At 48.6% G+C, this 13,195-nt stretch overlaps 1 protein-coding gene across 1 annotated transcript in view; it reads right to left on the reverse strand.

Annotated features, from left to right (window-relative positions):
• Positions 1-4,921: 4,921 nt before the first annotated feature.
• The window catches only part of ALX4 (ALX homeobox 4), a 44,258-nt gene continuing 35,984 nt past the window's right edge, over positions 4,922-13,195 (reverse strand). The window contains exons 3-4 of the mRNA XM_064657812.1: positions 12,489-12,617; positions 4,922-10,409 (exon numbers count right to left, since the gene is read on the reverse strand). Of these exons, the coding sequence (XP_064513882.1) occupies positions 10,086-10,409; positions 12,489-12,617 (453 nt within the window). The 3' untranslated portion in view covers positions 4,922-10,085. The remainder of the gene's footprint in view (positions 10,410-12,488; positions 12,618-13,195) is intronic.

The raw sequence follows: 13,195 nt of genomic DNA on the forward strand, positions 1-13,195 counted from the left end.
GGAGTGTTCGTTGTATTTCACTTCTGGAGTGGCACAAGGAAACATGAATGAATTTAGAAGGAAGAATTGCAGCGACAGGCTGTTTTACTACATAAATTTGTGTTAAACTTGAATATCCACAATGCACTTTGTCAAGATCTGTCAGTATTTTATCTGTCACGTAACTGGAGTATGATGGTTGTCTCTGAAGCAGAAGTTTGCTCTGCATGAATTCATCCCAGTCACCTTTTTTGGGAGAGTAGATGTTACCTTAATTTTCTGCTGAGATCTGGCAATATCATTTACCTTGGAGAAACAGGGAACAGATCCTTTCTTTTTTTGCAAAGAGATACAGCAGATGTTAAAGAATTGTGCTTTTGAAAAGAGAGTTTTGGCTGACTCTTTGAGATTGGGGAATCCAGTGCGGTGGCAGCTCTTTGTTTCCAGAAGCCTGCAGCACTGTCCCTGTGGAGCATGCTGGAAAAGGACAGTGTGTGTGCATGGCACACCTTGCTACTTGAGCATAGCAAGGGGGAGATGTGCTGCAGTACTTCCCTTCCACTCATGGTAAGTTTTAAGGATACATTTTTAGCATTACCAACTCTCCCTACAATGCATTGAATCTTTCCTTCCTCACAGCTTCACTATCTTATTAGAGGATGTGTCAATTCAGGCCCCAATGTTCTGAATTACTCTCTCCTGCCATCTCCAGATCCTGATCTTGAACCTCCTGCCATCTATCATGCTTCCACCAGTGTGGTTCAAATATGCTTTACTTTGGCAACAAGTTCACCCCTGTTAATTATCAATTCAAGGTCCTTTTAAACTCAAGGCCCTTGGAGACATAGATATCAAAATAATTGTGAAGAGGGATTTAAGAGATGCCTAGTACTTCTGACTCATTTTACTTTTAGGCTGTGTTGTTGAGTGTTGAGCACTAGAAAAATGCTATACTGAGACACATGAAAATGGATTTAGGTGGGCAATTTTAATGTTAAAGATACCTCCAAGATCTGGCATGAATTCCCTCCATAATGAATGTCTTATACCTTGGGTACTTCTCACAGGTGGAGAGTAGGGAAGGATCTCAGAATGGTTAGCAGGTATTGCGTAAATCTTGTGTCCAGCCCTTTTACACGGAAGCTGCTGTCTTAACAGGGTCAAAGCATGATACAGGGGAGAAAAAATAAAATTGATAGTGCTGATGAGAAAATGGATTTTAAATGCCCTGGCCAGAGGCCAGACAGTGAGTATGAATTTTTTCTTTTTTTCTTTTTGAAGACTTGCATACTTAAATTTTACAAGGACTGCTGCAAAACAAGTTCTTTTGTAAACTGAAATGTAAACTATGGGTAGTTCTTGTAGTCATGGATAGTCTTGTCCATGTACTTGAACTAAGAAAAAAGCATTCTGCAAACTTGTATTAGATTAAATTTATGCTAGAAAATGAGCATCCAATTGGTCCAACTGCTAACTTCGGTCTGATCCTGAAGAGCTGGGAAGAGCAGAACAAATCCTAGGCAAGTACTCCACTTATATTGTCTTTTCATTTTAATTCCTAGGCTGGAAAAAAATTAATTTTTGTCAAAAACTGCCAGAAAACTCTGAACACAATACTCTGTAGGATCTGAAAGTTATCCCATGTGTAGGTGGTCATTTCAAACCTCTTTCTAACATTGGTATGTGACAGAGATAGCATTTGCTTAGCAGAAAAATCAGCTAGAGTTTATATTGGTTACCGTTGAGTCATGGGTCCTTAGGTTTTATCTCATGCTGTTGGGAGTGCATGTAGGATGGTGCGAGTTCTTTTTATGATGCCTGCCACTGCTGTATCCAAGTGCAAGAAATTGAGCTTCACTGTCCTCCTGTGTGGGTAAGATCTGTAACTGCAGATAAGGAAATGGAGAGAAGCTGTCGTATACCCAAGGCCTGAACACCAGTATCCCAAAGCTGGGATTTAGCAGAACAGCCACACTTTTGTCTGAACTGTTGTTTATTTGGACTTTTGGGTAGCTCACTACCAAGGTAGAGAACCGTTAGCCTTGACTTTAAGTATCAGCATGTTTCAGCAGGCCCTGGCTTGAAGCCATTTAGTGACATTCCTGGTGCACTCTGTGTAATTTCAGTCTGATGGAAATGTCTGTAATGCAGTCCCACCTCTGCTGATCTTCAGGATTCCCCTGTCTGCAGCTTCTTGTGGTTGCTTTGAAAGTGAGTTATGTTTCCCATTAAAGGATAACAGGGACAATTGAGGCAATTAAGTGGACTGGCTTGGAGTTAGCAGCATGCAGGGAGTTTTCCGACTGAAAACAGTGCTGCTCAAAGGTTCTTCCTGCAAGGTTGCCTGTTTGCTGTCTTCATTTGTCTGGAAAAGGATCCAGTAATTCTCTTTCAAATTTCCTTTAGTCATGCTAAATGACTGTTTACTTACATAAACAGGAAGTGTTCCTGCTCCAGACCAGGATGACAACTCTGCAGTGACTGTGGACAGAGATCAGTGCAATTTGGCCATGATTTCATTAGGTCTATGAACTTGCATTAGTGGTCGGTACCAGACTCTATGCAAGGTGGATTTTGTGACTAAGAAAATACCAGCCTAATTATTAAGTCACATCTACTGGATTTTTAACCTGAGTTTCAGTTGGCAGGGGACTGGACAAAGGTGAAAGCTGGACCATTTGACCAACAAAGGTGTGAAGAACTTGAGATATGCAGACCTACATGAGGTTTTCCATGTGCCATACGCTCAAGCAAATCACTGTTTCTCACCTGCTTTGCTGGCTGTTTGCAAACTTACAGGTCCTTCTTTTGCGAAACCTCTCTTTGATAGGAAGGGCCAGGTCTCAGCTGGGTGCTAGGCACAGTTAGTCCTGGGTGCCTTCAGCTGAGGACTAATGGGAACAATAACCACTTTGCCACACTTCATAGAAATAGGCAGGGGGAAAGGTTTGAAGCAGAAAGGACTGTAAAATGAGATCCAGGAATTCAGCAAGACTACAGCTAACTCAGAGCATCTGTCTTTGTCCTGTGACTAAGTTACGAACTGAAAAGCAAGAGAAAGTGGAAGATCCCTTCACAAATAATAAACACTTGTTTGTCTCAGATTAAATGCAACACCTTTACATGTGGGCTCCAGCTGGCCATAAGTAGATGCACCTTGCATGGCTGTTACCTTCCTTGCCAATGAGAAGATTTTTGTACATGCATCTGTTTAAAGGTTAATAACCTGCTTTTACAAAGAGGAAGAGAAAAAGGCAAATCTGTTTAGTTTACAGGAATAAAAAAATTGTTTTTCATTTAAAGTGCCTGAACTTTCCCCTGCCTCAAAGTCATATTCTCCAGCAGAGAAGGAACACATTAACCTAGGTGCTGTAGCCACATCTCCCAGAGAGAAATTTTTCCATGTGTTTTAAACAACTTCTGTGATGCCAGTAAGAAAGTGCAGCTTCAAAAAAAGAATGCACATTTCTAATCTGAGTCCTGCCACTAGCTAGAATTTATAGAGAGACTTTTTAGCTCTTTGGCAATGTTCAGGTCAGGAGCAATTTCTGATGTAAACCCATACAAGCAGGATGTTAGCGAAACTGGCTTTAGGCTCTCAACAGTCTGAACTCTGCCAACATCTGGAGAATCTGGAGTGCTTGGGGAGGGAAGGAATTTTTCTCCTATAAGTGAGAGGAATGGATAAGCTTGCAACAGCACCTGCATTATCCATTTCTTAGCAAGATAGAAAACAGCCATGCACCATCTAAGGCAAGCTGATGCTCCCAGCCAATTGATGGAAAGGCCAGAGGGGCTCTTTGGGTCTTGGTGGGTTGCTGGCAGCTGCTGGGCACCTTCTCAACTCTGTCTGAACAAGAAGGGCACTTTCCAGTCCACCCAGCATCTGGGTCCAGGAACTTGAGCTCTTGGTGGTCCCAGTGCTGGTGGGTCTGTGCAGTCTGAAGGAAACAGGTTTGCAGCTGAATTTATTCATGGAGTGAAAGCAGCAGAAATGGCCCACACAGAACCCAGTTTTCTCCACAGCAGGGCAAGAGATGTGCCCTGGGAACTGATGGGGCTGAGACAAGCCCTCTCCTTGGTGTGGGGAGAAGTGAAACCTAGAGGGTTCAGTCTGCCCTGCAGCCAAGTGAGCAGCATCTGTCTGCAGGCAGGCACCTCTGGGGAACTCATCATAGCCATGGTGGAGGAGAGGGTGGGTAAGGCTTGGATGCCTCTGGATGCCTCTACTAAAGTGGATCTAGGAGGGGAGGGAGTGTGACAACCTGCAGGAATGTGGGGAAAAGGAGCACTTTTGGAGGGAAAGTCCCCCACTGCCAGCACCAGGTGTCATCTCTTTGGACTTCAGGCTGCCCTGTGCTGTGGTGCCCCAAGCGTGACTGTGCTGTGTAAAAGGGGTGGTGCCATAGCACAGGGAACTGAGTGGCTGAGGGTCCCCAGTTCTGTGGCATCTTGTTGCCAACTTAGCTTCTCCCCGTGTCAGCTGTGATTACCTGCTGCCTCACTAAGGACTGCATGAGAAGGGCTCATGCAGGAGCCCTGTGAGGCTTAAGCTCTGCTAGAAGCAGCAGCTCCTGAGCAGTAAGCACAGGAGACCATCTTCTCCCCCGTGGCCAGGGTGCCCTCTCTGCTGTCTAGCGAGGATGCTGAGTGATGTTGAATGCACTCCCAGAGGCAGAGAGGCCCTCGTTAGCTGGGAACTGGCTGGCAGGACACTCCTGTGCCTGGTTGCTGGCTGTTAACCATCTCTTTGTACGGGGAGAGGCAGCAGCCCGTGAGCTGCCACCTGTTGTTAATCTACCCCCAGCTAATCCATTCTGCTCTGCGTCAGCAGTTCAAAAGGGCACTGTTAGTATTTTTTGCCAACTTCAATTAACGTGAGATTTTGGAGGCCCCTCTGATCACATTTCATCTGTCATGAGTCAGGAACAAACCAGCCAGATTGCAGTTGAGAGGAGAGAAGAGAAGGAGTTTATTGCAAACCAAAACAACAACAACAGTGTTTGTTCCCCCTTGGCCAGGGTGGCTGGGAAGCAGGGTCCTTCCCAGTGATGTCACTGCTTTCAAAACCTAGAAGAATAAAATCGGTGACTGGAAATTCCAGCCCTCCATCTCCACCCCCCTTCCCCCCAAAAGAAAAAAAACCCTGCAAGTGCAATAACTTATTTCAAAAAAGTTAAAAATAATCAAGCTGCAAGACTGTTTGTTCTTTTTTAATATTCCACTGTAATGAACAGGTAATACATGGTTGCATAGGCAGTAACATTGTATGGCACAAACCTCACATGGCAACATTTTTAATGATTTTTTTAATTCTTTTTTTTTCCTGAACTTTTTAAAAACTTTTTTATTTTTTTAGTATGTTCTACCCCAGGCCGGTAAGCTAAAGAGGAAAAAAAAAAAAAAGGTTGCGTTTATACAAGGTTACAATATTTTACAACAAAAAACCAACAATATTGATTGAGGTTTGTTTTCTTTCTTTCTCCCAGTCTCTCTTTCAAACACTGCACACCTAAACCGATATATTATTATACATTGAAAACCGTCCTTCAAAATCAGTAGTATAAAAGTCCTAGCTCTACCTACCTACCTAGCTATGTGGGGGGAGTGGGGAACTGTGTTACCAGCAAAGAGTTAAGGGGGTACAAGGCCGCTCCCTCGTCTCTTCCCAGCTCCCTTTGGGAAGCTGCAAAGGACTGAATGACTTTCCATCTGATTTCACTCCCTTCCCATTTGGGTTTAATTTCTCCCTCGGTCTGTTTGCTTTTTGCTGTGTCAGTCAGAGTAGCAAAATAAACACGGGGCTCTGCCTCTGCTTGATTATTTTTTCAATCCTTTTCCAGGAAACTACCTTTTTGCCTTTGTTTGTTTGGAAAGTGTTTTACAACGTGCTGCCCGGTCTGAGTGTGCTCTGGGAATCAGGGAAACGCGCCTCCCCACCCCAAAACACCTCCATTACTGGAGAAAACCAGCAGGCAGCACTGCTCTGCAGCACACCGGGTACACCTGCCCTGGGTTGTGCTGTGTGCCGGTGGCTGATGGGGCAGGTGGAGCCATGTGTGCTGCAGCTCTGCGACCTCATGTGTGACACATTGTCGCTACACACGGGCTTTCCCTAACACCCTGCCCACGCTCACGGCTCAGGCCAGATGTGTTCCATCACGGATGCGTGTTCTGGCAGGGATGCAAACTCACTCACACTTTGCCATGGGCTCTAGAGGAGAACGAAGTTGGTTCTCTTTTCATCTTGCTGTCTTGGTACTCTTCCCCATAAGCTCTACTCAGGTAGGTGCTGGGGCAGTGAGACCTGAACTGAGTAGCATATTCAAGATGCGGCAGCTGGAGCCTGGCTACTGGCTGGAGAGCCCACTTGGAGCACAGGTGGGTGGCAGTGCTGGCAACACGCAACATGCCTGAGGGCTGACCTGGCCCCTGTCTCACTCCTCTCCATGAGCTTGTTCAGGCACAGCAGCCCTTAGAGTCTAGACCCTGCAGGGCCCAGCAAGCCCAAGCCTGGTTCACCATTGGTTTGCAATTGCTACCAAAGCATTAACTACTGCTTGTAGGCAAGAAGTGCCTCTGAGTACTTGGCAGCGAGTGGTACCCAACCACTTTTAAACAAGTGCCAGGAACCCGTGCTGTTCTCACTATTTACATCCATCCTCCTGGTCTCAAAGCTCTGGGACATCTTTGGTAGTTTCTAACCATGGGCAACATAAGCTGGCCCCCATGTATGGTACCTGCTGCATAGGCAGGGCCAGGACTGCTTGGGAGAAATGTTTTGCTACCGTCATGAGGCTGGAGAGAGTGGATGGGTGAGTCCAGCTAGCTGGGCTGCATCCACAGAGGATGCCACTATGGGGATGGCAGGTGTCAGAGCGGCTGGGGCTTGTGAGACATTTTGGTGGTGGCTGGGGACAAAGCTTGCAGCTTTGAAGGCAAGTCCAAACCAGGGAATCGTGACTCAATGTATGGACAGGAGTAAAATACTAAATAAGAAATAAATAGAGAAGAAAGTCATAAATAGAATTGAAAAGTATTAAAATAACAATAATAATAATTAAAATGGTATCATCACGGTAACTTGAGATTGCAAGAACAGCACTGACCCTGTGACCCTTAAGAAATGCAGTAGCTGCAGACCTGCTAGGTTAAGATACACACACATATATATGTATGTATGTATATATATATATTTATACAGTTTTTCACGTTAATTTAACAGCTAGTTTTAAAAAAACTTTGAAATAAATTTTTAAAATGTGTGTAAATACAGATGTATATGGGTTAAAAACTGCCAGAATAAACTGCTTTTGGAGATTTGTGAGGGGCACGCCTTCCAGCATGACCCACAAGGGAGCTCGCCAGAACAGCAGCAGCACCCAGAGAGGTGGAGCAGAGCCTGGTGAGCAGCAGGGCTCCCCATGGCAGGGGGCAGGAAGGGACCCCTGCGGTAGGGGGGTCCAAGGAACAACATCCCCCCTCCCCTCATGATGCTTTCAGGCAGGCTGAGGGCTGGGCATGTGCAGTGGCATTTAAATTAGACTGAGTGAGTCCAACATGTGCTTTCCACATGAATTTTAAGGTGAGAGAAAGTGGGGGCCAAGCCTCTCTAAATGCCAAGTCGACTGCCAGGAGTCTCTAACAAGACAGGGATACAGCACTTAATCCTCTGGGCTATTAAACAGCTTGGATGAAATCCTGGCCTTGTGGAAGTCTGTGAGGAAAAGCTACCCTTTAACTTCAGTAGGGAATGCAGCTAAGTTCTTGAGTAACTACAGTCCTCCACTGGAGCTGCCTTTGGTACCTGTAGGCCATGCTGGACGCATTCCCGTGTGCCTGCCTGCCCCATCACCCTCTCCTTAGCTCTCCCTGTTGCTAATTTGCCTTGTCAGTAGTGGTACTGGGCTGTTTGGGCAGTGGCCCTTCACAGATTGCCTGCTGACTGTGGGAAGCATCATGCTCTTTGGTGTACCTGGGAAAGTGCTCTCAACACCATACTCAGCTGCCTGCACAAAATCTAGTGGAGAAATCGCCTCCTGCCACTGGTCCCTGGGTGGTTGGGAACCTCAATGGCTTCTGAGGCACCCACTAGGGGTGGTGTACACTTCCAACTAGTCAGCATGACTGTTCAGTGATCAGCATCACTTCTAGCATCTAACCCACCATGGCCCAATGTCTCAGCTGAATGTTTAGGTTAGGATGTAAATCCTGGCTGCCTGGGATGGGAGAGACCCTGGTCATACAGATGGTGTGGTTAAATGCATGCTGGCTCCCTGTGTGTACCAGGGAAGGCATCTCTTAGCATTTCTGAGAAAAGAGACAGTACTACTGATCTTTTCATATTCCAATAAATATATAACTTTTGACCTAGAAATGGTGTATCATTTAGGTAGTATATGACAGTCTAGACACTATGGAAATACTTGTATAGCTTGCTAACCTGAAACCTGACATTTGGTTGTAGCTTATTTGAAGCCTTTTCCAAGACCACTGGATATTCCTGGACCTCGAACTACAAGATCCCCTAACACTATGCATGAGGAGACAGGGCAGGGTGACAAAACAATTTTTATGTGAGTAATATCCTATAGTTCCCTTGCAAATCTTGAGGACAGCTGCCCCAGTCCAAGCCCAGCCTGTGTAGCCATACTGTGGCAGTGATAGTGCTCAGCTGACTTTCAGCTTCTCTCTGGTAGTATTTCAGTGGTAAAAAGATGTTCCAAAATTATTCCTAGCACTATAAGATCATTGAAAAACTTCTAAAATGTTCAGCCTTGCAAAGGAGATCTTACTTAAAATGCTGTGCAGGTAAGAGCACTGGGAGGGAAAAATGGGGAGGTGCATTGGCTCAGACAAACCAGGCGAGTTCTGGTGTCTCCTCCTCCCTCAACAAGCTGAAGAGGGTCCAAGGTAGCTGGATAGCTGGAGATTGGACAGCGTCACCTCATCCACCTTTGAATCCCTTCCCAGCCTGTTCCCTGTGCCATCCGTTGAGCAGAAATGCCTGCAGCTGTTGTGTGCAGCAAGGCACTGGAGTGGAGGGCTGAGGGAGGGCTTGTCATTGCATGTATCTGACCCCAGGATAAGTATATGAGGAATTTGATGGTCTCATGCCACTGTGGCTGTGTGCTAGCACTTGAGCTGTTTCTCAGAGCAGTCTCTTTGGGGACCTGTAGATTTACACAGCATCTGTGCTTCCCTGCTTTAGCTACTGTCTCTAAATTGAGGTTAGTGATTGCCAACCCAGTGAAAGCTGGAGGAAACCTTTTGCTGCCCCACCATGCACATAAGCCCCATCATCAACCACAGCCACGAAAAGCAAAGCCCAGGCACTCCCTGAGGCAGTGAGCCATGCTTGGGAAGATACTGTCTGCTGGGATGCATCTTTGTCTGGGTCACCAGAGGGCTGGCAAAGACTCTCAGCATGACAGCACTGTGCCATGTTGGGTAAAAGGGTATCCCCTTCGTGGACTTCATCTCAGACTACAAGGTGGAGAGAAAGCTGGGTAGAAGGAGGTGGGCTAATGTTGCCTTCTTAGTTATCTTCCCAGCCCTGTTACTGCTCAGCTGTGGGAAGTCTTAGCTCCCGCTAAAATGACATAAGCAGCACGAGAGGTGACTCTTTGCTGGTGCCAGAGTTCCCATCCAGTCCCCTGCCCAGGGCAGAAAATGTGTGTGAGAGAGAGTATGTGCATGTGTGTGTGGGTGGGTGGGTGGATGGGAGAAGCTGCTGAAAAGCCAGTGGGCTCTTGCTCTTTGGAAAGGCAGATCTGGTGTCAAAAAAAATAGCAGGGAGAAAAAATGCCCAGGTTACTGGGGAGGTGGTGGTGAGGAGGGATGCATCTCATCCCAGATCTTGATGGAAGAAGTGCTGCTCCACAGCCTCCCTCTCCCTGCCTGATCCCAGGAAGCCAGGAGCTGCCATGTTCATGCTGGAAACACTCCACTTACATTAACATATGTACTTTATATGCCTAGGGTAGCTAAAAGTGCTGCATTCGGATCCCCGAGGAGGCAACTGCTGTCTGGCGTCCAAGCGGATGGATTTGTTCAGCTGTCCCTATGTGCTCTCTCCGTGTCATGGGCACTGGGCTGCAGCCCTGTCATGTCGCCCAGGAGATAGCGGCGCTGTGCTCCTTTGCTTTCATCCTCAGGGCAGCGATGCTGGAGGTCTTGCGGTCCGGCTCGCTGTTCAGCTCGTAGCCATTGAGGCTGGGGCTCATCCCAGCCGTGCCAAAGAGGCCACCCATGTGAGTCTGTCCCACGTGGCTGCCAGGGCCGGAGACGCCGAGGAACTCGGAGACACCGCCGGCCGCGTGGGGGTGGGCATGGGGGGACATGCAGGAGGGCACCGTCTCGCAGGGGACAACACAGGCAGGCACAGGAGAGGCAGCTCCATTGTTGCCAATCCAGGAGGGGTTCTGGATCTGGGGATGGGAAAAAAAAGCATCAGGGCTGCCCTGAGCAGGATGCGTCCAGCAGCTGGCCTGGAGGGATGGATTGTGTCCAGCCCCAGCCCTGCAGGGTAGCCCTGCGCATGAGGGGCAGCCAGTGCGAGCCAGCAGATCCACTCCAAAACCTCTATGCCAGCCCAGACAGGGGCAGGGACTGCAGGAGGCTAACTTGAAGGGAGCGGGATTGTGCCATAACCTCTGCCATAGCATCTCTCTGTTTACCTGTTCCCCTCCCAGGCATTTCTCTTATTTTATTTGCACCATGAGCACTTTTCTCAGCACAGAAAACCTTATGTCATCCATGGTGTTTCTGTAGTCACACCCATCACACAGGGAACAGGCAGAAAGGGGTGCTGCAAGGCTGCTGATCTAGCCCTCCTGCCCCAGCCCAGGGCAGCTTTGCCCAGGCAAGAGTTATTTTGTACCACACAGACATGCCTGTGGGAGCTGAGCTGCCTGCAGCCCCAAGCACAGGCAGTTTCCTGGCCCCTCTACCCAGCCCATCAAGGCAGCATTGTCCACCCTTCTGCAGAGCAGAGCCGTGGAGGGCCACCTCGAGTGACCATCTGGGCTCCTGCAGTATCACTTATGAAGTGATACTGCAGAAGAAGAAAGGGGGGCTCAGTATTTGGCAGTGGAAATAGGTGTGCTGTGGCAGGGAGGGACATGGGGATGCAGGATGAAAGTGGGGAGGAGATGAGCAGCTGGCTGGAGCAAGAGGGCAAAGGGCCCTTCATCCCACTGCACCTCTCCACCATGGGCCCTTGGGCCCTCTCTGATCTCTTACCTCCAGCAAATTGCTTTTCAGATTTTTGATCTCTAGTGCTGGGAGAAGAGAGCTGTGTGGAGGGAGTGTAAGTTACGAAGACAAGAGAAGGGCGTGCTGAAAACGCTGCTGAGAGTGTCCCCTGCTTGAAAAGCTGCTTTGGCATCTCTCAGCTATTTCATAAAGGTTTCTTGTTCAGTTTGGGGGAGACGCCAAGCAGGAGAGAGGTCAAATGTTCCTGGCTTGGCTGTGGGGTAGCACTGGTACAGCACTGGCTGGGGAGGTACCTGACTCCAGGTACCTCCTGGGAGTCCTCCCTCCTGAAGGGAGGACTCCCAGCACATCTGTGAGGACAGTCAGGTTCAGAACATCACACCTGCAGAACTCTGCCCTCAAGCAAATTCTGGGTGGTGGGAAGAGGACTGCAGGATGGAGGGAGTGCTTTGCAGGGGCACAGCCTAGCCCTTGATCAAACAAACGCCTGTCTGGCATTCTCTGAAGGCAGCGTTGTGAAATGGGGGCTGACCCAATGCTTAAGAGGTTACTTTGGTCAAAAGTTTTCCAGGACAGGAAGCTAAGGAGGTGAGGCAGCTGTGTGATCTGCTGCCAGGGTCAGGGCAGGAAGAGTTTCAACAGGACCCAGAAGCAGCCTCAGGTACCCCAACAAGGTTGCTCCCCCCACTTCCTTTGGAGCATAAACCTACAAGTCCATTGGGAAGCATCCTCAGATATCATCAAGTGCGCTGTAGGTACCACAGCCCATCACTGGGAGATGGCTGTAAGAATTTGCCGGGAAAAAATACTTTTGTCCAACCACCATGTCCCAGGGGCATGGAAACCCAGACACGGCAACAGGAAACCTTCCTGGGAACTGCTGCTCTTTAGGCATGAATTAGCCTTTTGGATCTTTTTCAAACTGAAATGAAGTTAGTGGGCAGCAGCACACATGATGGGAGAAGGGCAGTGTAACAGGATGTGCTGAGCAGGGTGACCTGTGCCCAAAGGGTGCTGCACTATGGCACACCGGGCTGGGCTTGGTACCTGCTTTAAAGATGGCTGCTCTTGGCGAGGGCATAAGGGAGCTAGGCAGGATACTTGACTAAAAAACTCCCAGCCCTTCAGTGCTTGACAACACATACAGCCCTGGCACCAGCATTCTTGCAACCTTGCCTGGGGCAAGTGGATGAACCTGAGAAGGGAAACATGACTTGGAGAGGACTGGGACCAGAGGCAGTGTGTCCAGCAGGCACTGGGACAGATGGGCCCGGGCAGGGGAATGCACTTACCTGGGCGTAGTTCTCAGCACGGGTCAGCAGAGGCAGCTCATAGGCAGTGGAGAAGTGGGTCCGGACCTGCTGCATCTGACCGAACCGCTCCCTCTTGCGCCATTTTGCTCTCCGGTTCTGAAACCACACCTGGGAGAGAGCAAGAGGGGGGCTGTGACCAAGGGTTGCTGCTGGAAGTGGCTGGGAGCCTGGCAGCCCTGAGGAGCCTGCCAGTGGGCAGGCCCTCCCCAGGTGGGTGGTTTTGCATGGCATGGAGATGGGTGCTCCTCCACACACAAGCTCTGCGGGAGAGTGACAGTCCTGCCCTGCATCTCTTGGAGGTCTGGGACCAGCCTTTGCTGCTAGACTGGGCACACCTAAGGCAAAAGGGGATGCCCATCTTTTGGTGTACTGCCTCTCTGGTAACATTCACAGCTCTTGCCTCCCACAGCCTAATTTGTCCTGGGATAGCCCATCTTCCTCTCACCCTAAAATCTTTGTTACCCAGGCTCTGCCTACAGCTCTCCTGCTGTCAGGCAGTCTCAGACAAGAAGTGTGAATACATGTGTGCTGCTGCCTGGCTGAAACCAGCAGTGATGGGGCTTTCCCCAGGCCTAATTCTGGCCATGACAATGCTGTTTGCTGAAGCTTGCATTTCTCACCAAGCTTTAAGGGTTATTTTTCTTAACTGTGATGAGAGAGAAAAAACCTAACACCCCTTCCCTCCT

The sequence above is a fragment of the Pseudopipra pipra genome, chromosome 6, assembly GCF_036250125.1.
Source record: "Pseudopipra pipra isolate bDixPip1 chromosome 6, bDixPip1.hap1, whole genome shotgun sequence".
NCBI classification, from domain to species: Eukaryota; Metazoa; Chordata; class Aves; order Passeriformes; family Pipridae; genus Pseudopipra; species Pseudopipra pipra.